The sequence below is a fragment of the Sorex araneus genome, chromosome 2 (assembly GCF_027595985.1).
Source record: "Sorex araneus isolate mSorAra2 chromosome 2, mSorAra2.pri, whole genome shotgun sequence".
In the NCBI taxonomy this organism is placed as follows: domain Eukaryota; kingdom Metazoa; phylum Chordata; class Mammalia; order Eulipotyphla; family Soricidae; genus Sorex; species Sorex araneus.
In genome coordinates this window covers 291,060,894-291,081,429 of record NC_073303.1, presented here as the reverse complement: position 1 = coordinate 291,081,429, position 20,536 = coordinate 291,060,894, and the positions used below count along the sequence as shown (strand labels likewise).

The window sequence follows — 20,536 nt, the reverse complement described above, 5'->3', positions numbered from 1 at the left end:
TCATGTCATGTTATTGTCTACCTGTCTGGAATAGTGTTACTCAAGGCAAAGTCTGATATTTTCTGGAACCACAATCTTCTTTTTTCTGCACTCCACTAAAATATAGAGTGTTTTAAATAAGCGTTAGTTAAAATAATCTTTTACTAACACTGACAGTTATAATTTCAAATATATTTCTTTCCATGGAAGGCCTTTGATCTGAGAGGCAGTTATATGTTAGACTTCAATTATTCTGCCTTTAATTTAAAAAATCTTTTTGGCTTTTTAAATTTTTTTTGAATCACCGGGAATTATAACCATATTTATGATTGAGTTTCAACACCAATCCCTTCACCAGTGTCTACTACCCTCCACCAGTGTCCTCAGTTTCCCTCCTGCCCCGAGCCTGTCTCTGTGGCTTCTGCCTTTAATTTTTTTAATTGTCCTTTTCACCAACACTCCAGTACACCACACATTTATTATTTCTTTTCTGAGGTAAGAATTTCTAGGATATATTCTTTTGGTAGCTTTCAAATGCACATTATCCTACTGACTAGTGGATTTTCAAAGTTAATGATTTGCTTTTATTTTATTTTTGTTTTGGGGTCACACCTGGCAATGTTCAGGTTCTCTGCTCAGGGATCATTCCTGGTGTGCCAGAGATCAAACCCGGGTTGGCTGTGTGCAAGGCAAGTGCCTACCCACTATACTGTCACTCTGACCCCTTTCTGCCAATATAGAGTATTCCTTCTGGGTGTGTAACATAACATATATCTTAGTCATGCATTTTTTTTTTTGTATTTTATTCATCCATGGATTCTTTTTTTTTTTGGGGGGGGGTCACACCCAGCGATGCACAGGGGTTACTCCGGGCTCATGCACTCAGGAATTACTCCTGGCGGTGCTCGGGGGACCATGTGGGATGCTGGGATTCGAACCTGGGTCTGCCTCGTGCAAGGCAAACGCTCTACCCACTGTGCTATCACTCCAGCCCCTCATCCATGGATTCTTAAAAAAATAAATAAATAGGAACTTAGACTACTTAGAGGAAAGGAAAGAGACCCTTGGATAACGACCTCTGACTATCAGACAGCAGCCAGGCCACGGTATATCTGAAACTGGTCCATCCTGTTACCAACTATTAAATGTTATCAGAGCATTTTGATTTTTTCCCCTCTTTATAGTACTAGCAACAATCTTTTTGTATATTGTGCAGAAAACCTGACTAGTGTCTTCCTCCAAATGGACAATGTCCTCAGGAATGGTGCAGAAGACTGAAATAGGATATGTTTGTTACATAACTTTTTCTTTTTGGTCTATTGCAAAATTGCTAAACAAATAAATTGTAGCAATGTCCTGTCTCTCCATCAGCCCCACCAACCAAGTAGTGGTATGCTCAATTCTTTGCAGTTATTTTTTTTTTCAATTTAGACATGTAAAGGGTCAGTACTGTTAGAAATCTCATTTTATATTACAAAATATTTTGAAAGCCTTTATGTCCATTAGGAGTAAGCCTTATTATGCACCTTCCATGTGCTAAAATGCCTGCAGTGATCCAGTCAGGCAGGTTCAATTATTGGTTCCCTTTTACTTATGAGTATTGTGTTGCAACCCGAGAGGTTACACAATGGGTCAATAGCAGACCGGAGGGCGGGGGTTGGGGGGTGGGGGGTGGAGGGGTGGGAAAAATGAGCAGACTGGGACTTGAAACTGGTTATTTGACCCTACAGTCCCCACACTGAAGCTCCCATGCTCTAAAACCTCTTAGTGATTATAGCTTTATGATAAAATTAAATATAATGTATTCTTATCCTTCGTCAGGTTAAAAACAAAGTGATGGTGTGATGATTGCACCTGTGGTACATAAAGAAGGAAAACAAGGACATATAGTATTGAAAGATGGCAAACCTTTGTTCTTTGATTATAGAACTGAGATTACCAAGCAAAGAGGGAAAGAGAGAGCAGAGGTGGGAGGGGGATTGGAAGGGATGTATGAATGCTGGTGGGTTTTATTGGGCACTTTGGTAGTGATGAAAGTACAGTATCTTCAAAACCAGGCCGATTTCCTCTTTTGTAACTATATTACCTGACCTAAAATAAAAATATTCTTTGTGAAACAAACAAATTGTTGGGCTAGGGATATGTCTCAGAGTTGATGCACATACCTAGCATGTTTGAGGTGCTGTATTTGGGTCTCGGTATCTCATGAATCTTCTGCTCTAGACCTCTCCCCAGGTGGCTCCATGGCCACCTCTGGTCCGCTCACCTAGCACTGTTAGTGCCCTCTGGGTTTTGGGTTTTTCTTTTTTAAAATCTTCTTAGTATATTTTTTTATTACCCATTTTATACTGAATAATGACAAAGGCAAAAGGCAGACTACATAGGAACATGTGTAGAATACATTTGGCGATCACACATTATCCTGTGAATCTGTTTTTTCAGACCTAGTATGACATCTGACATAGAGGGCTCGGAATGAGACAAATGGTAGCCAGCATAGGTTCTTAGAAGACAGGAATGGTCATAGTAAGGTCTTTGGGGTTTAGTCTAGAAGCCCTGGGGAATCCTAGAAGGCTTTTGGACAATGGGGACTGTGTGTGTCTAATTTCTCTACAAATCTCAAGTCCACAAGGACTTGGCCAAGACCCTGTCATCTATTATTAGAACGTGTTGCCACCTTCAGGTAACAATTTCCAGGTCTGTCTAAGCAGTATTTGTGGCAGAGGAGAGAAAGGTCTGATTTGAATAGCATCCTGTAGTAGAGATAGAGATAGAATGTAGTAGAGATACTACTACATAGATAGAATGTAGTAGAGATAGAATGTAGTCTAACCAGAAATGGACTCGAGTGAGAAGCAGGAACTGAGCTTCTAAGCTTGGAAACAGACTAGGCCATGTTATCAGGGGAGCAGGATTCTGGTAAGGACAGGTTTCGTTTTGAGATGTGCTGAGTCTGAAGAGTTTTCAGATTTCTCTGGGTGCGTATCTCTGCATTCAGCGTTTGATTCTGGAGAAGGGACAGTGCAGAAGTTCGATTTTTATGGCTCATTCTTATGAGGCTGATAGTTGTAATCTAGTAAAGAGACCAATGAGAAAACTTAGGAACAAGTTTGTAGGATAAGGAAAAAATAGGTCTGAGAACTAGGGGTTTATTGTGTGGTAGAAGTTAAAGATAGATTGGAGTTGGAGATTGGAGGCACAAATCCTTGGGCAGAGCAAAGACTAAACAGACAGCCTGGGATCGAGTTTCTCAGAGGTCAGGATTGTTTACAACAAACATTTCCTGTAAAGTACTAGTTAAAAAATAGTTTGAGGTTCAAAGCCATAAAGTGTTTGTCCAATCATTCTCTGCTGTGATAATGCAAAAGCAACTGCAGACAGTAGTAAAAGGATTGGCCTGGTTAGTACCCAAGGATAATTTATCTAGAAAAACAGAAAAGGGCAAGATATTGCTTGCTGGCCATAGTGTAGTTCACCAACCTTAATGAATGAGGTATCTAGTTTCCCTGACCAGAATCAGAATATAGTTTCCAAACATGGTTGATAATTGAAGTTAATCATAAATGTAAACAAACACTTGGCTCAAATTGTGAGACAATTCTTTTCATCATAATTCTAGGCGACTTAGACTTACTGGACCTGGAGGCAGTGGATTCTGATGCTACTTGTGAATTTACTAAGGATCTATTTTATAGAATTTTCTAAACATTGATTACATTTTTGTGCATATAGGGATGCATTTGTCTCTCTTTTCTTATTTGTATCTTTTCCTGTTTCTCTCATTCTAATTTTTATTAACGAGAAGATGCTATTTCTTGAAGCCTTCTCCCTAGCAAGTTTTATATGTGGGAATCCTAGTAGCTGTGATTTGTTCTTTTCTATAGGACTATTTGAGTTTGGAAAGTTCTTTAGTGTTTCAATAGCAAAGGTTAGTTTGGCCAACATAGATCCTTTTTCTTTGCTTTATGAGCACCATTTAGGTGCCTGTCTTAGAGTTTTCTTTGATTTTCTTTCTTTTTTTTTGGGTCACACCTGGCAATGCACAGGGGTTATTCCTGGCTCTGCACTCAGGAATTACTCCTGGCGGTGCTCAAGGGACCATATGGAATGCTGAGAATTGAACCTGGGTCGGCCGTGTGCAAGGCAAACACCCTACCTGCTGTCCTATCACTCCAGCCTGAATTTTTTTTTAAATAAAATGCATGAAAAATAGAAATAATTTGTGGGCAGGAAGTCACACCCAACTTCCCTGACTTATGTGTTGTTTCCTACCCCATATTAGTTTTCCTGATTTACTTGTCTCCAACGCAGTCTGAACACTTGCTGTCCTGTGGAAGGAAAAAAATAGCCTGGGCCCTTGTCTTGTTCACCATCATTTGGGTCTTGGTTTAGAGATATTTCCTAAATTATCATTTAATCTGTAGAAAATATTCTCAGGGTTCCCGTTAGCTGAGTTTATTTGTGTTAGTATCAACTACAGTCTGTAATTGTCATCCGTGTAATACCTCCTCAGTTCCCCCAAGTAAAGACCTTCGCTATATTACAGCCATTGTGTCCACCATATGGAACTGTGCTTGGCAGGCTACAGTCAGAGTGCTGAATTCACCTCTGTGCGTATGTGTGTGTGAGATACCTAGTTGTGCTCAGGGGTTAATCCTAGCATGATGTGCAGAAATTGTCCCTAGTGGGCTTAGGGTACCACAATAGTGCCACAGATCCAACCCAGGCCTCCTGCATTCAGAAGCATTACCCTTTTGAACCATCTCTCTGACCCTAAATTCTCCTTTCATCGACACCAAAAACCTACCCTAGTCTTTTTATGCTAGGCATTTTCCATTAGTCCTTCCAAATCTACTGACTACCCTGACTGATATCTGGGGAAATAGATCAGGAACTGAACAAAAGACATGCTAGTATGAAAATAAGAGTGAGGCCAGGTCCTTTCCTTGAAGAGGAACCAAGATTTTCCCTTGATAAAAATTCTCAGCCACTTATAAACAGCTTTTTGGCTTTAGATCTAGAAGTTAGATGGAAGAGGAAAAGAGTCTGGGGTATAGGTTCACATTTGTCAACAGAGTTTCCAACCAGGACCCTTCTCTGCTCAGGATCTCTGTTCTTGCCACATTAAATGTTCAGTTGATGATGTCCCCATGCCATAGTCAGCCTTATGATATTGTCCTTTTGTTTCCATAAAATTTATCCATGACTATGTAAGCATTCTTTTTATTCAACTCATTTCTTCTGGGACCCTAAAATTAATGATTTTTATTGATCTGTAAGTTGGGAGAGTTGAAGGTTGGAGACTTTCAAGTCTCAGGTTTCTGATGAGTTTGCATTTTTGTTATCATTGAACTAGTCACATTTGAAACCAGTGACTGATTCTGATGAAACTTCTGGCCAGAGTTGTGTAAGGATATACCTTTGCTCTATTTGCAGATCAGTGTGCCTGTCCCACACACTGATAAAGTTTGAACCATGCCTGTCATGTAACTTTTAATCCATTTTCAAAAAATTTTGTCCTTGGAATCTTGGACATCTAGACACACAGTTTTTGTGAATGGAGTGCTAGATTTCTGTGTTTTAGTAGATATCTCACAACTGAAGTAAAGCAGTGGCTTTCATTTTTTTAATTCCGTGTCTGTACTTCTTTTAGATCATCTTGTATTGAGCCAAATGCTCTTGATTTATTTCTAGTATTAGATTTGTAAACGAATGATCATCGCAAATAAACCCATAGGGAGGGAAATAGAACAGTGGAAAATTGCCTCATCTTCAAAGCATGTGTAGATTTTTGTGGTGGAATCCTTAACTTGATTGATTGAAGGAAGGCTGGAGTGAGCTCCCATAGGATTCTGGTGGCTCGGGATTGTGTCAGATCTTAAGTCATCAGTGTACTCTTCCATCAGATTGGTCAGTGCTGGAGAGAGTGTCTTCTTACTTAACCAAACTGGTTAAAGATTGTCCTCAAATAGCCCAAGGATCGGGGAGTAGAGCCAGTAGTGAACAGATTTTTAAAGATGATCTGATCTTAGTGATATTAGCTTTCTCTTTTTTAAAAGAAGACAATGGGGTTTAGTTTCACCTTAAGATGTCCTGTGTGATCCTTGTCACTACCCGGGTGTGAGATTTTTCCTGGACTTCAGAGTCCTATAGGAAATACTTAGGGAGTAGGCTTTATGTCACAAGAAATATGTCCTATTGGCTGAGCATGACAAACTTTGGGATACTACGGGGTAGTGTCCTTAGATGTAGACTGAGTTTATGGTAATGTCTCCTTAGGTGGGGGGCACACCTGGAAGTGCTCAGGACTTGCTCCTGGCTCTGTGTTCAGGGATCACTCCTGGAGGGGATGAGAGACCATCTGGAGTGCTGGCAATCGACCACTGTCCTGTCTCTCCGGACCCCTATGCCCTCATTCTTTGGACGGATAGAAGTATGGCCTTGCTGACAACACCAAAATCTAGCATCAGTCCTTTGGTCACCAGAGTAGTGATTCCACTTAAAGGAGTGTACTGGCCCTGCTCCGTTGGCTGTTGTGCTCGATTTTATCAAATGGATTTTGGGAATGCCTTGGGTCTCTTTAACCCTTGGGTGGCTGTGCAGAAAGGTGGCCACATCTCTCAGTGAATTTCACAAATAAAATAAGACCATTTCCCTCTGAGGACCATGGTAAGGTGAAGATCAGCATGTATTATTCTTTGCTCCTCCCCTTCCTCAATCTTATCCCTGTGGACCTTTTGTTTTTCTTCATTCTGTGGTTCTCATCACCTCCTTTTAAAAAAATTTTGTTCCCTTCTGATTTGTAGACGATCATGATGCTGTCCTGAGGTTTAATGCAGCACCCACGGTCAACTTCCAGCGTGATGTGGGATCGAAAACCACCATTCGCCTGATGAACTCTCAGGTAACATTCCTTCTGTGCAGAATTGGAGGGAGAGAGGCTTTGTGTCTAAGGTCTCTCTGAGAGATACATCATCAGTGGTGCCAGCTTAATTCGAGGGTGGCCTTCCTGAGTACCAAATTCTTCCATCATTCAAAAAGGAGAGTCATAGATTCCATAACCCACTTGGTAAAGTGGATAGGAGAAAGCCCCTTTGATATTAGACTGCACTAGTGAGGTGCCCAGAAAAAGCAGAGTTCTGTGGTCCTGCAGCTGCCCACATTGTACATAACCAGTGTCGCATGAGGGCCTACAGAACAGAGACTGTCCATGGTCTATGAGGAGTGTTAGGAAAATTACATGAAGGAAGACACGTGGGAGCACCTTAGTAGCTGTAAATCTTCCACACGTATATGAGCCATCATTGCATCTGATTAGGTATATAATAAAATAGCATTAGAACCTGTCATTACCTCAGAATTCTTTGAGAAGAATACACTTTCTGAAATATTTCTACCCAGGACAGATTGGGTTCTCCATTCTAATGGGAACTTGAGAAACATTCTGGCCACAGTTTTTTGTTAATGAGATTAATTAGTGGAAAGTATGAGTTTTTTTTTTTTAATGAATCACCATGAGGTGCAGTTACAGACTGTAACTGTACAAACTTTCGTGCTTACGTTTTTCACAGTTACAAACTTTCGTGCTTACATTTCAGTCATATATTGATCGAGTACCCATTCCTCCACCAGTCCCCATTCTCCACTACCAGTGTTCCCAGTATTCCTTCCCCCTATTTTTTCCCATCCCCCCCTCACCCTGACTCTGTGGCAGGCACATTCCCTTATACTCTCTCTCCTGTAAGGTACTGTGGTCTACAATGCAGGTATTAAGTGGCCATCATGTTTGGTCTATAGTCTACTTTCAGCACTCATCTCCCATCCCGAGCAGGTCCTGCAGGCACCCTTTACTTGGTGTTCTCTTCTCTATCTGAGCTGCCTTTCCCCCAGCATGTGAGGCTGGCTTCCAAGCCATGGAGCAGACCCCTTGGTCCTTATCTCTTACTATCCTTGGGTGTTAGTCTCCCATTCTGTTACTTTAAGGACTGGAGTGATAGCACAGTGGGTTCAATTCCTCTGTCCCTCTTGGAGAGCCCAACACAACAGAGTCTGGAAAGCTACTGCTATTCGATATGCCAAAAACAGTAACAAGTCTCACAATGGAGACATTACTGGTGCCCGCTCGAGCAAATCGATGAACAGGATGACAATGTTACAGTGCGATAGTCCACAAATGAATGCAGTCCTTCTATGTTTTTCCCTCTTTGGAAAGTATGAGATGATATAATTATTAAAAATAGATTATTAGGGCTTCAAACCTATTCATCTCACAACCACTCATGTTGGTCTCTGTCCATGTGAACTTGTCAGCCATGGCTGTTCTGATGTTGAGATTTAGACTCTCTGGTACAGAGTGTCTCCGGGAGGGGGTAAAGAAAGTGCCCTTTCATCATGGCCCCCATGGAGAATGCATTTCTCTCCTCTCTTCCAGGCGGCCTCTTCTTCTCTTTCTCTCATCCAATAATATCTTCATCGCCTGACCTTCAGAATTCACTTGCTATTTGGCAGAGTAAAGAAACCAGAGGAACCAGATTAGAGTTTTATGGAAAGTGAGCGGGAGAAGTGACTGGCAGAGGCAGATGAGACTAGTTCTTTTACCAAATCTGGCTTTGAGGGGCATTTCCTAAATGGAGCAAGTAGGGGACTCTCTGGTGGTCTGGCTTCCCCTCCCCCTTCTTTTCCTGGAGAGAATGGTTTCAAAGCCAGGAGGAAGACAGTCATAAAAGGGCTATTGCTGTCTGTGCCCCTGCTGTGAGGTGCCTAGAGCAATCAGAGTGTCTAATTGATTTCCAACGCCTTTGCAGCCAAGTATATATGAGCCATCATCTTTTTAGTATCAACATCTCTGCATGATGTTTAGTGAATAAGTAAAGGACGAGCCTACAATGACTCAGACCTAATGAAAAGCCAAGGGAAGGTCGCGTGGGAAGGAAGAGTCGGACTTTGATCGGCTCCTCCTCTAACACTGGCTAGGTAAGTGACTTGAGCAAGTCACTTCAGAGTTCAAGTTTGCTTCTTTGTAAAAGAAGAATAAGAAAGATGACCATGGGGCCAGAGTAATAGTACAGAAGGCAGGGCGTTTGTCTTGCCTGTGGCCGACGTGGGTTTGATTCCTGGCACCTTTTATGGTTCCCCCAAAGCATTGCATAGAGGGATCCTGAGCCCAGATCCAGGAGTTACCTGGAGCACAGTTGGGTGTGGCTATGAAGCTTGAAGGCTTGCTCCTGACTTCTGGGGACTTGATGTGCCTTTCTAAATCCTGGCCAACAAGATCAGCTCTCAGCAAAGTTGGTCAGCCAGTGTGGGGTCTCTTAGGATGTGTCCAGCAGAAGGGAGATAAGACTTGTATTATAGGATACTTTTGAGATGGAGGAACATCACTCATACAGATAGTCCATGTTTTTTGTTCTTTTTTTTTGTTTTCAGCTGCTCTATTCTCCCCTCCCCTGCTTCCTCCCCCTTCTCTCCCTCCATGCTGTGCTCAGGGCTTACTCCTGGCTCTGCACTCGGAGATCACCCCCAGGGCTCAGAGGACCATGTGAGATGTCAGGGATTAAACCCGAGTTGACTGTGTGCAAAGCAAACACCACTACCCACTGTACTACACTCCGGTCCCTTGTCAAGTTTATACGTATGACAGGACTAGGCCCAAGTTATAAGCGGTTCAGAAGAAGTAGAAAAACAACACAAGTTTTTACTAAAGGCATGAAACTGGTTTTTCTAGGAGGTGGGCAAGAGACAGAAGAAAATCAATTAAAAACTCTTACTGGGCAAGATTGAGTAAGCCTGTCTATAATTGTAATTTATAAAGCATTGTAAAACAATTGACACAGAATTGGAATGTGATCAAGAGAAAGGAAGGGGCTGTTGCAGACAGTGCCAGTTTTCACCGAAGCACATTTGTCTCTGAAGCACGCTTTGATATCACTTTGCTCCCTCTGCCAGCGTTAAGAGATGGGTTTACACTTCCTGTGTCATACTTCCCACTCTCAAAAAGGCCTTTCTTGAACTTTCATTGTGATATTACATTACATCTTGATCCCTAGGAAACTGGCAGTCCATCATTTCTATCTCTTCTCCGGGCTGGTAGTCCCAGCTGTGTTATGGGTGCGTCTGTGGATGAATAAAATGCATCCCCACTGTTGTCCTACAGAGAGCACAGGGCACCTAGGAGGCACAGCAGTGTTGGTGTGGTTCTCCTGATAGCATCTGCCTTCCAAGGGGAGGTGGAGCCTAGTCTTGTTCTGTGTCCTCTCAGCCTTTTTAGCCACCCCCGTCTCCTCCACACTAATGGCACAGGAAGCCTTTTGTGCATCTGGGCTGTGACAACCCCTTTGAAACAAAAAGAGAGTGTGTTCATTGAGAACATGGCTCTTTATAGAGATGGTATCATACCATGAAGTTTCAGCTTGGTAGATCTCTCCGTTCATGTCTGTGCCAGGTATTAGGAGATTCAGTAAGGAAACCATGTATAGCTATGTGTGAGTCTTGAAACCATTCAGCTCCAATGATAAGTATATAAAGAAGGTTTCATGAGACTTAGACAAACTCCATCTGGGATTATTGGGCTTGAAGGAGAAGATGTGGGGGCAGGGAACCCAGAGTTTTTTGTAGAAGCTCTTGTATAGGTTTGGGAGAAAAAATTACATCTTTGTATAATCAAGCCCCAAAGGTTACCATGCTGGCAGAAAAAAACCCCTAAGACTTCCTATGAAAAATGTATTTACTTTTTTAGTAGGGGAGAGGGGAGTGTGGTGTGCTCATGTGGTGTTGCTCAGGATTTGCTCCTGGCTCTGCACTCAGGAATTACTCCTGGTGGTGCTTGGGGGACCACATGGAAGGCTAAATATTGAACCCAGGTCAGCCACATGCAAGGCAAACACCCTACCTGCTGTACTGTTGCTCTGGTCCCTGTATTTGATTTCTAAGGCTGTCCTGACACAGTACTGTAGGCAAGGTGACCTAAATGATAGAAATAACAGGAATATTTTCTCACTGTTCTAGAGGTCGGAAGGTCAAGGGGTGGCACATGTGCTGCCCGAGCCCATGTGCTGCTTGTGCCCGCGTGACCGAGTACATGTGGCGCCCGCATCTCCCCTCTTTCGAAGCGTATTTTCATGCTTCCGTATCTAATGCTGGGGTGCATGCAGGAGCTTCTCTGTCTTTGGGAAAGTCCGCACTCTCTCTTGAGTGCATTACTCTCTACTGTCTCCTACTTTCTCTTCCTCCTTCCCCTTCAGAAACCTCCAAATAAAATCTGTTTTTACTTTAAAAAAAAAAAAGAGAAAAAAAACAGAAGACCAAGAGGCCATCAATGTTGGTTTCTGAGCAGGCCTCACTTCCTGAGTCAATGGCTGACTTTTTTTTGTTGTATCTTCTTGTGGTCCTTCCTCCACATGCACGTGGAGAGAAAAATCTCCATGTTATTTCCTACATTTCTTGCATGGGCAGTAGTTTTATCAGAGTAGAATCTAATCCTCGTGGTCTCATTTAACCTTAATTACCGTACTGAAAACCCTATTTCCTGCATAGTCACATAGCAGTTTAGGGCTTTATTATATGAACTGGGGGACAGGTGGACAGGTGTGGGGAGAGACACCATCCAGTCCATAGTAAAGAGAATAAGTCTCTGAGGAAAAGAAAAACTAACATACTCACAATGGTAATATCTGAAGAATGCAATTATTGATGATGATCATTTTCTATATGCATCAAGGAAAATATATATACACATGTATGCGTATATATATATACACACACATAGATTTATTTATCTTCCTTTGTATCTGGAGCTGTTGCTTTAAACATTTCTAAAATAGCAGCTCTCTGTCTCCCGAGTGCTGCTTTTACCTGGCAGGTGTTCCTTGGGGTTCTGTTGCTCTGACAATAGTGAACTCTGCTCACCACAGGGCCTTTGGGATCCCTGAATTTAGGTCACATGCTCTGTGCAATTGAATATTAGAACTTTGAGAAGAACCTTCGACTCTCCTGTCGTGCGCTGCAGCTGGGAAAATGACCCACCGTTCGAAGTTGTCCAGACATAGCTAGTCATCTGGGTAGGATTGCTCTGATGGTAATGTCTAACTATAAGGCACCTGAGACCTGGAAGTGGGAGGGGATCCACACCGGGAAGAGTGAGGTAGATCCTGCATTCTCCCGTTTCTCAGAGCAGGTTAGATACAGAGAATATTTTGCTAAGAACCCGTCTCTGGGTTCTGTTCCTGGCTCAGGCACTAGCTCTCCTGGAAGTCTCAGATAAGTGTCTCTTCTTTTTCAACCTTGGTGTACCCGCCTGGGAAATGAAGGACTTAGATCCAGTTCTTTGAAGACCTTCCAGTTATGATCAAGTACAACTCAGATGTGAAAGATTTTCATGACATTCTTCTCCCTCATCAGATGTGTCTTCGGTACCTCCCAAGAGCTGTGGGTGCGGCATACAATGTATAGATTTGAAGTGTGGTCTCTGGAACCAGACAGATGGGCAGATGGGTGTAGCGGTCCCTCCTTATTTGCTGTAAGGAGCTTGTATAAGTTACTCTGCCATGCTGAGCTCGTATCTGCAAAATAAAAATATCAACATTTACTCCAAGGGCCCTCAGGAATATGACTGAGAAAAAGACACAAAAGTACCTCGTCTCTTTATGAGCACTGTTGATACTACTGTCCTCATTTCCGGCAAAGCAGAAAGTGATGTCTTTCTTCCTGAGAGATGGTGAAAACCTTCACAGATCCTGGGATAGTCTCAGAGTGCTGCTTCTGGGCCCCTGCTTTACATGCTAAAGAAAATTGCTGGGCGAAGATCATGAGATGACAGGAAGCATTTCTTCAAATGTGTTTATCTCTAGTCTCTAGAGTATGTGTGCGTCACCTTCAGAGCGGTTGGTTTCCATCTCTGGAATCCTAGCTGCATTGTTTATGTGGGCTAGTTTCACTTTACGACTCAAACTAATCGCATAATCGTACTATGAATTTTACCTGGCGGGGGTTGGGGGGGGAGTCCACAAAACAACAGTAGAAATGGGCAGGGAATATTGTGGTCATTCTTGCTTTTATTTTCAGTCAATTGGAATTTGATTTCTGCTCTTTGTTCCACTCTGTTCTGAGTAACATCATCTCCTACGTACTCTCTTTTGGGGGGGTGAAGGAAAGTTTCCCTTTTTAAAAATAATAGGGGCTATACCCAGCCATTATGGAGAAATGGGCAGGTCATTTCCAATGACGCTTGGCCTGAGGTACAGGCCTGAAGATTTACGGGGGGACTTGGGAACCCCCATGCTGTGCAGGTGCTCTGCCATGGTAGCTTCCGCCCCAGCTCATTTGTGGCTTTCTTTTTTTTTAAACATATTTATTTATTTATTTATTTATTTATTTATTTATTTATTTATTTTTGCTTTTTGGGTCACACCCAGCGATGCTCAGGGGTTACTCCTGGCTTTGCACTCAGGAATTACTCCTGGCGGTGCTTGGGGGACCATATGGGATGCCGGGGATTGAACCCGGGTCGGCCGCGTGCAAGGCAAATGCCCTACCCGCTGTGCTATCGCTCCAGCCCCCTCATTTGTGACTTTCTTAAGAGTGACATGGTTTCCTCATCACTCAGTCTTTGAATTTCTTTTTCTGTCTTTCTTCTTCATTCTTAATCTCAGTTGATCCTCAAGACTGGTCCTCTGTGACAGACAAAGCAAATGTTGTTATTCTTTCACTGAGCACTCAGTTTGATGTGACAGAAACCACATATGCCCATCTCCATGGTCAGGTGGAAATAACTAGGGTCGGACTATATTTACTGGCAGTTGAAATGATTCCTGGACATCACTCTGTGTGTGTGTGTGTGTGCGCTCGTGTGTGTGTGCGTGTGTGTGTGTGTGTGCGCGCGCGCGCGCGTGCGCCAACCACAGCCTGCAGTGTGCTCAGGGCGCTATTCCCATCTTGGAATTATGAGGTGACCCCTGGTGGTGCTCAGGGGCCTATGTGGTGGCTGGAATTGGACCTAGGGCTTCCACATGCAAAGTATGTACTTCAGTCCTTTGAGCCAACAGCCTTGCTCCAGATACCATTTTGTTCATTGAGATTCTGACTATAAAGCTCACTCTCCTGATCTCTACCAAGGGGCTGTCACTGAGATACTCTCACTGATCCCACACGCCAGGAGTCTCAACATCTGAGTAGAACTACTTCTGTGCTAGGATTAATGAGTGGTTGAAAATGTTCTGTCAGGCCCACACAATCAGGCTTCTTTTCCTTCTCATGAAAGTGAGATGTTGTTCCTGAACTGAGGAATCTCACAGGGTTCTGGGGCCTGTGTGCCTTTATTGTCCTGGGGTTAGCTGCAACTCCAAATGAAAGCCTAATCTGTTTCTTCCCACAGTTGGTCACCACAGAGCGGCGCTTCCTCAAGGACAGTCTGTACAATGAAGGAATCCTGGTTGTGTGGGACCCCTCTGTGTACCACTCAGATATCCCAAAGGTAAGCGTGTATCTGTGAGATTGAGTATCCTATTTGCCTATAGAGTTCCCTAAGTTCTGGTGTGTTTTAAGTCAGGATGAGTATGAATCTTTCCTGAATTCTGGGTATGTTGGGTGATGAGCACTTTACTTTCTGTGGATTAGTGGTTTGGAAGTATTCCAGGCCCTGCCCTATGTGGCCACTGGGTTTGGGCTCAAGTTTTTGGTGCGTATCGGAATAAGCACTGGCTGGGTTGCTCACCTTCTGTTGTGGATTGTGTGCATTTACTATAATGATTCTTCTTAGAAGTAATATTCCCCACACTCACTATTTTGCAGAATGATTCTCCTTTCACTCACAGAGCAACTTATTCAACAGTGCATGGCTGTTCTCATTCTCATTCCAGGGGAGGAGACTGGAGTGTGAACTGAGCAAGTCACTGCTGGGTGACTTAGTTACTAACCCTAGGACCAGATGGGCAGCACCCCTGCGTAGGAGAGGAGAGAGGAATTTCGGGCCTGCTAAATTCTGATTCTCTGTGGAGTGGCCCCTCAACTCCTCACAATTGGTGATGCTTGTTACCTGACTCTCCCCACATGGGCTTCAGTGGCCCCAGGAGGATGGCTGAAGAGCAGGAGGAAAGGGAACATCACTCTGAGGACATGGCATTCTTCATTTGGAAGTTGCTGCCAGGCTCTCTTGATCTCCAGCACCTTCACTCCTTTCGTTTCTACTAGTTTAACACTGACTCCTACTTGATTTTCCAATAGTTTGACTCTAATCTCAGTTGGAACTCAAATTTGCCTGGGTTAGGGGACAAACTCAGAAACTACAGATATGGCAACTTATGGCTGCAGTGCTGCCGTTTATCAGTGTGAGGTAGACCTTTTAGAAACCCTTTCATCTCTGAGAGCATTCCCATATTTGATGTTCCTGAAGTCTGAAACTGTTTTAGGGTTCACTGTGTGTGTGTGTGTGTGTGTGTGTGTGTGTGTGTGTGTGTGTGTGTGTGCGCGCGCGTGTGCATGTGCGCACATGTCCTTCTGCTCTCGAGTGAGAGCTGGTCTGAGGAAGGCAGGTCCAAAGTCTGCTGTGAGGAAAGGGCCGGACCCCCAGAACTCTGCTTGTGTCTTTGCTTCCTGATGAAGATGATAAACTGGGGAAAGCAGTATTTCTCTTCTTGAGATGCTCCTTTTGCTTCATTCTCAGTGGTACAAGAATCCCGACTATGGCTTCTTTGAGAACTACAAGAGCTACAGGAAGCTGCATCCCAATCAGCCCTTTTATATCCTCAAGCCCCAGATGCCTTGGGAGCTGTGGGACATCCTTCAGGAAATGGCCCCTGAAGAGATTCAACCCAACCCACCCTCCTCCGGCATGCTTGGTGAGTCTGTGTTTGGAGAATTCATGTGACTGTTTCTAGAAGAAACAAGCTTTTCTTACAGTTCACTTATTCCTTCCTTTACTCATTTATTCCTTCCTTTACTCATTTATCCACCAGTCACTAGATCTTTCACTTATTGGGCGCTGTGAGATGCTGACTCGGATTCAGAGTGGAATAGGATAGAAACCCTTCCCCTTTCGAAAGTCTAGGGTGGGGACTTTCGAAGTCCTCAGTCAGGTGTCTGAGGAAACACTTAATTTGCACCAGGTCTCACAGGAGAGAGGACTCTTCTGGGTGGACAGAGAGCTTTATGGAGGAGTACCGTTGATAGGTGGAGATGCACAAGAGGGAAGCCCAGAAAAAGAGGGGAGGTAGGAAACAGAAGGAGCAAGCTGGGACTTAGATAAGAGTAGACTGTGGCCAACCCCAGCCGAGTGACAGCCCATCACAAGCCTGGTGGTTGCCCGGTGGCTGCCCATCAGCACAAATAGGAAGTTCACCCCCTGGAGACAGATGAAGAACCTGAGGCATGAGAGAGAGGCATGAGTCCTGGACATGGTGGCTGAGCTAGGCAGGAACAGGGGGCTTGGTCACCCAGGTCTCCTGCTCTATGCTGCGTTTGCTTCTCAGTCTTCAGTGCCCCTCCTGAGTGTGCCTACCCGGCCACCTGCCACAGCTCCGTTCTTCTCTCTGGATGAGTAGATTTTAGTGTGTTCTTGTTCCAACTGTCCGTCCCAAGACCATCTCCTACAGACACCATTGGAAACATTTTCTTGGGGCTGGAGCTATAGGACAACCAGTAGGGCAATGCTCTTGCATGCTGCTGACCCAGGTTCGATCCCCCGCACCACCTATTGTCACCTGACTTCAGACCAGAAGCAAGTCCTGAGCTCTGCTGGGTGTGGCACACACGTAATTTTTTTTTAATTAAAAAAAAAACCACTTCCCCCCAACAGTACCAGTCAACGTTTCCCTAGGCTGTGAAAGTACTTAAAGTACTATCTACACGAGACACGACTCTCCTCGGTTGTACTGTCTTCTTTTTTTCACATAGCTTGTTGATGGTGATAAATACGATGCTAACTCCAGCCCTCAAGAGCTCTGGGTCTAGGCTTAGGGGTGTTTTGGAGGTCTGAGGTCTTACATGGCCCTGAGTAACATCCCGATTCAATTACCAGAACTCAGAGTGGGAATTACGGTGCTAAATAAAATCTCTGGATAAATGTCTGCCCATATTGGGAGTCATCCGCTCTGGGGGGCAGGGCCAGGCTGTCAGCAGGACTCTCACCTCTGTGCTCCTCTCCAGGTATCATCCTCATGATGACGCTGTGTGACCAAGTGGATATTTACGAGTTCCTCCCATCCAAGCGCAAGACGGACGTGTGCTACTACTACCAGAAGTTCTTCGACAGCGCCTGCACCATGGGCGCCTACCACCCGCTCCTCTATGAGAAGAACCTGGTGAAGTTCCTTAACCTGGGCACCGACGAGGACATTTACCTGCTTGGAAAAGCCACACTGCCCGGCTTCCGGAGTATTCGCTGCTGAAGGCGGCCTCCTAGGCTAGGAATCTTCTCACTGCCCCGTGGGGCATTTGACAGCTGTTCTCTTGGCCACCCTGGGCCTGGGACAACCCGGCTCCTAGACAGTCCCAGTGTGCATCTTGTGCTCTAGGCCTCATCGGTCTGCAGCCACCGGCTGTATAAGCTCCAAATCCCCAGCACACAGCTACACCCACTACACTGCTCGTCCGCAGGCACGGTCCTTCCTTCCATGTAAACGGATGCAAGATCTACCTTTCTCGTCAGGGCTGCCAGTGCGGGGCTGTTTCCCCAATGATCTTATCCTTGCCATCCCGTGCTCTGCAGTGCTTGAAATCCAGGAGAGACGGGTTCCGCTTCTTCAAGACATGCTCCCAAGCTGTGATTTTTATGTGTGGGGGCCAGTAATGGGCACAGAAGGTAGGAAATGTCTCGTTTCTCCAGAACGAAGTTGTCTTCTGAGTCCATGCTTCTGGCAGAGGCAGCGTTGCAGTCACTGGCTGATTTGGCAGGTCCTCAGCCCAGGTGCTGATGAGGGAAGGCTCAAGGCCCCCCATCCCCAGGGACGTGAGGTACAGAAAGTTCCATCTCCATCCACAGGAGGCTAAGAATGGAGAGAGAGAGAGAGATGAGCAGGGCAGCTCCAGTGTACGCCTTGCCCAGAAGCCTGCAGAGAGCAAATATCATGAAGTCCTCGAACCTTCCCACTGATGACAAACATTACTGGCTCTATTTGGAGCCGAGACATTAACCTCAGAGCATCTGAAACATGCCTAGATAGCCAGATATGTGTTTTGTTTTCTGCCTCTCTCCTACCCCATTTTTTTTTCTTTTATGGGTCACCCCTGGCAGTGCTTGAGGCTGCTCCCGATTCTGTGGTCAGGGGTGGCTTCCGGTGGTGTGCAGGGTGTCAAACCCAGACCTCCTGCATGCAGAGCACATTCTCAGCCTGTTGAGTTGTCTTTCTGGCCCTCTTTCAGCCTCTCTTATCCAAACTTCCTCTCTCACCGATCTCAATTCACAGGCTTCCATTTTTTGGGGGGTACACCCCAGACCCACATCTGAGCAGCACATGCAGCCCCACTGCAGGTGCCAGGAAAGCCAACACCCTGACTTTCCCAAGCCTGGCATGGCCCGACCCTGTCATGCCTGTGAGGCATCCTTCTGCCTGGTTCCAACTCTTTTGAATGGCTGGCCCCTGTCGCCATCTGCCTCCCTCCCCTGTCACGCCCTAAAGACTGTCCTCGCATCTCCTCCTCACGGCTTTCAGCACTTCCCACTCTCGAGGTCCCCTGACCTAATTCTCTCTCAGCACTTCCCACTCTCAAGGTCCCCTGACCTAATTCTCTCGATCTTCCCAGGCCTTCTGTGGAAGGCGTCTCAGGGAGTGGGGACGTGTCTCCCTAGAGCTTGAAGTGTCTCTCAGAGGACAGAACCTCGGAGCCCCGATTGATTCTCACAGCAGGACGCCCTCCACCTCCTTCAGCAAATGGCAACATCAGAGTCTTGAAGCAGAGCCCCGCCCGCTGGACCTGCTCCCTGGATGCTTCAAATCGCCTCCCCGAGTGGAGGACCCCACTGGACCGATCCAGCCCCTGTGTAGCCTGGCACAGGGTCACAGAGCAATACGGTAGCGCTGGGTTTCTGAACTCTTGGGAGCTGCTCCTGTGGACTCAAAGCCTCAGGTACGAGCTCTCCACCCGCTCCCCCAGGAGCAGGACCGTTCATCTCTGGCCAACACTCAAAGAACTTCTAAAGGCACAGCACAGCCCCGGGGTGTCAGATCTCTGCTTCCCTGTTGGCTAGCTGTGCCTGCATGGGAAGATTCTCCTCTCTGATCCTCTGTTTCCACATCTGTAAAATGGGGAGTGATGAGCCTGCCGTGGGCTGGCTGTCATGAGGGATGCATGCAACCCTGTCCTGGATCAATAACTGGCATGCAGGAGATTTGCAACCACGGCGGGTTTCCTTCCTTTATGACTGGCCTACTCCTGTGGCCAGACCCAAGCAGCATCTTGCTCTGAGGGACGCCAGAGCATAGGGCCGTGTCCTTGTAGAGTTCAACGTCCTGTCAGGAGAGAACTTGGCTTAGAACATCGTGGACACCAACAAAAGCAGTGGAGTTGCAGAAACAAGCCCGGATCCTTCCCTGCCTGTAGCTTAGACTGAACTCTGCTTGGGAACGGGCAGGGCGCAGGGATCCCTCCCTGCCAGGTGGTACAAGTCATTTTCACCTTTCTATTCCCCTGAGTTCCTGGCTTGTGTGACATTGCACACACTCATTGCAGTTTTGGAATCGAGAGGACGTAGAAGATGGCCATCCATCAGCAAGAGGGGCATGTGGAGGTGGACACCAGGTTAACACTGGGTAGATGCTAGCTTTTAATCATTAGAGAAGGGATCAAATTAATTTAAGTACATTTCTGATGTCTACCGAACTCTTAATTCTGTGCTTTATATGTACGGACTGTCTGGGAACATGCAAATAAGATATAGGTATTAGGTGACATAATTTAAAAATCATGACTGAGTGCTGCACTCGGGTCCCTCTCTCTTTGGCCCTGTCTTCAGTAGTCATTCATGCTGTGTCATGGATTCCTCAAAATGTGCCACCAATCAAGTACGCTGTTTTGAGTATGGTTTGGAGTTGAGATATCCACCTCAGAAATTTCCAAAGGTTATATAACATTTTAAAATAAATGTTTTTTTTTTTAAAAAAAGCCACGTGTGTCTCTTTCTTATTGCTTACTAAGGGAATATCTACTGATAACCCCTGTCTCTTAATCCCACTCCTTTACTAATTCCTCTGAGGTATGGGCGCTGCTTCTTCAGACCTCCAGGAAAGAGATGCTCAAGTCGCAGGATAGTGCCTTTGAGATATTCACTGCTTCTTGATTTTCCTTCCATTTGCTCTTGCTTGGAATCCATCTAATAGGTGAGCAAGTGTTCACTGAACACATCTGGAAAGGGCTGCGGTAAGGCAGAAGCAGAACCAAAGGAAGCTCCATACCTTGGTTTCCCAAAGACAAAAGCCCTGAAAGAACAGTGCCCCCAAAGAGCCAGTTGTATACGGGAGTATCCTGAAGAGAAGCAGGAGTACGGGGAGAAATAATTCCTCCTCCCCATGAACTACCCACCTCCACCTCCACTTTGGGCTGAATGTGACCCTTAAAATTCATGTTAAAG

General features: G+C 45.2%; 1 protein-coding gene across 6 annotated transcripts in view; it reads left to right on the top strand.

The window, feature by feature from the left end:
* Positions 1–20,060, top strand: part of ST6GAL1 (ST6 beta-galactoside alpha-2,6-sialyltransferase 1) — a 135,215-nt gene extending 115,155 nt beyond the window's left edge. For all 6 annotated transcript variants that reach the window (XM_055128770.1, XM_055128766.1, XM_055128769.1 and 3 more), the window contains 4 exons: positions 6,786–6,883; positions 14,348–14,446; positions 15,635–15,809; positions 17,116–20,060. In XM_055128770.1, the coding sequence (XP_054984745.1) occupies positions 6,786–6,883; positions 14,348–14,446; positions 15,635–15,809; positions 17,116–17,357 (614 nt within the window). In that variant the 3' untranslated portion in view covers positions 17,358–20,060. The remainder of the gene's footprint in view (positions 1–6,785; positions 6,884–14,347; positions 14,447–15,634; positions 15,810–17,115) is intronic.
* Positions 20,061–20,536: the final 476 nt, after the last annotated feature.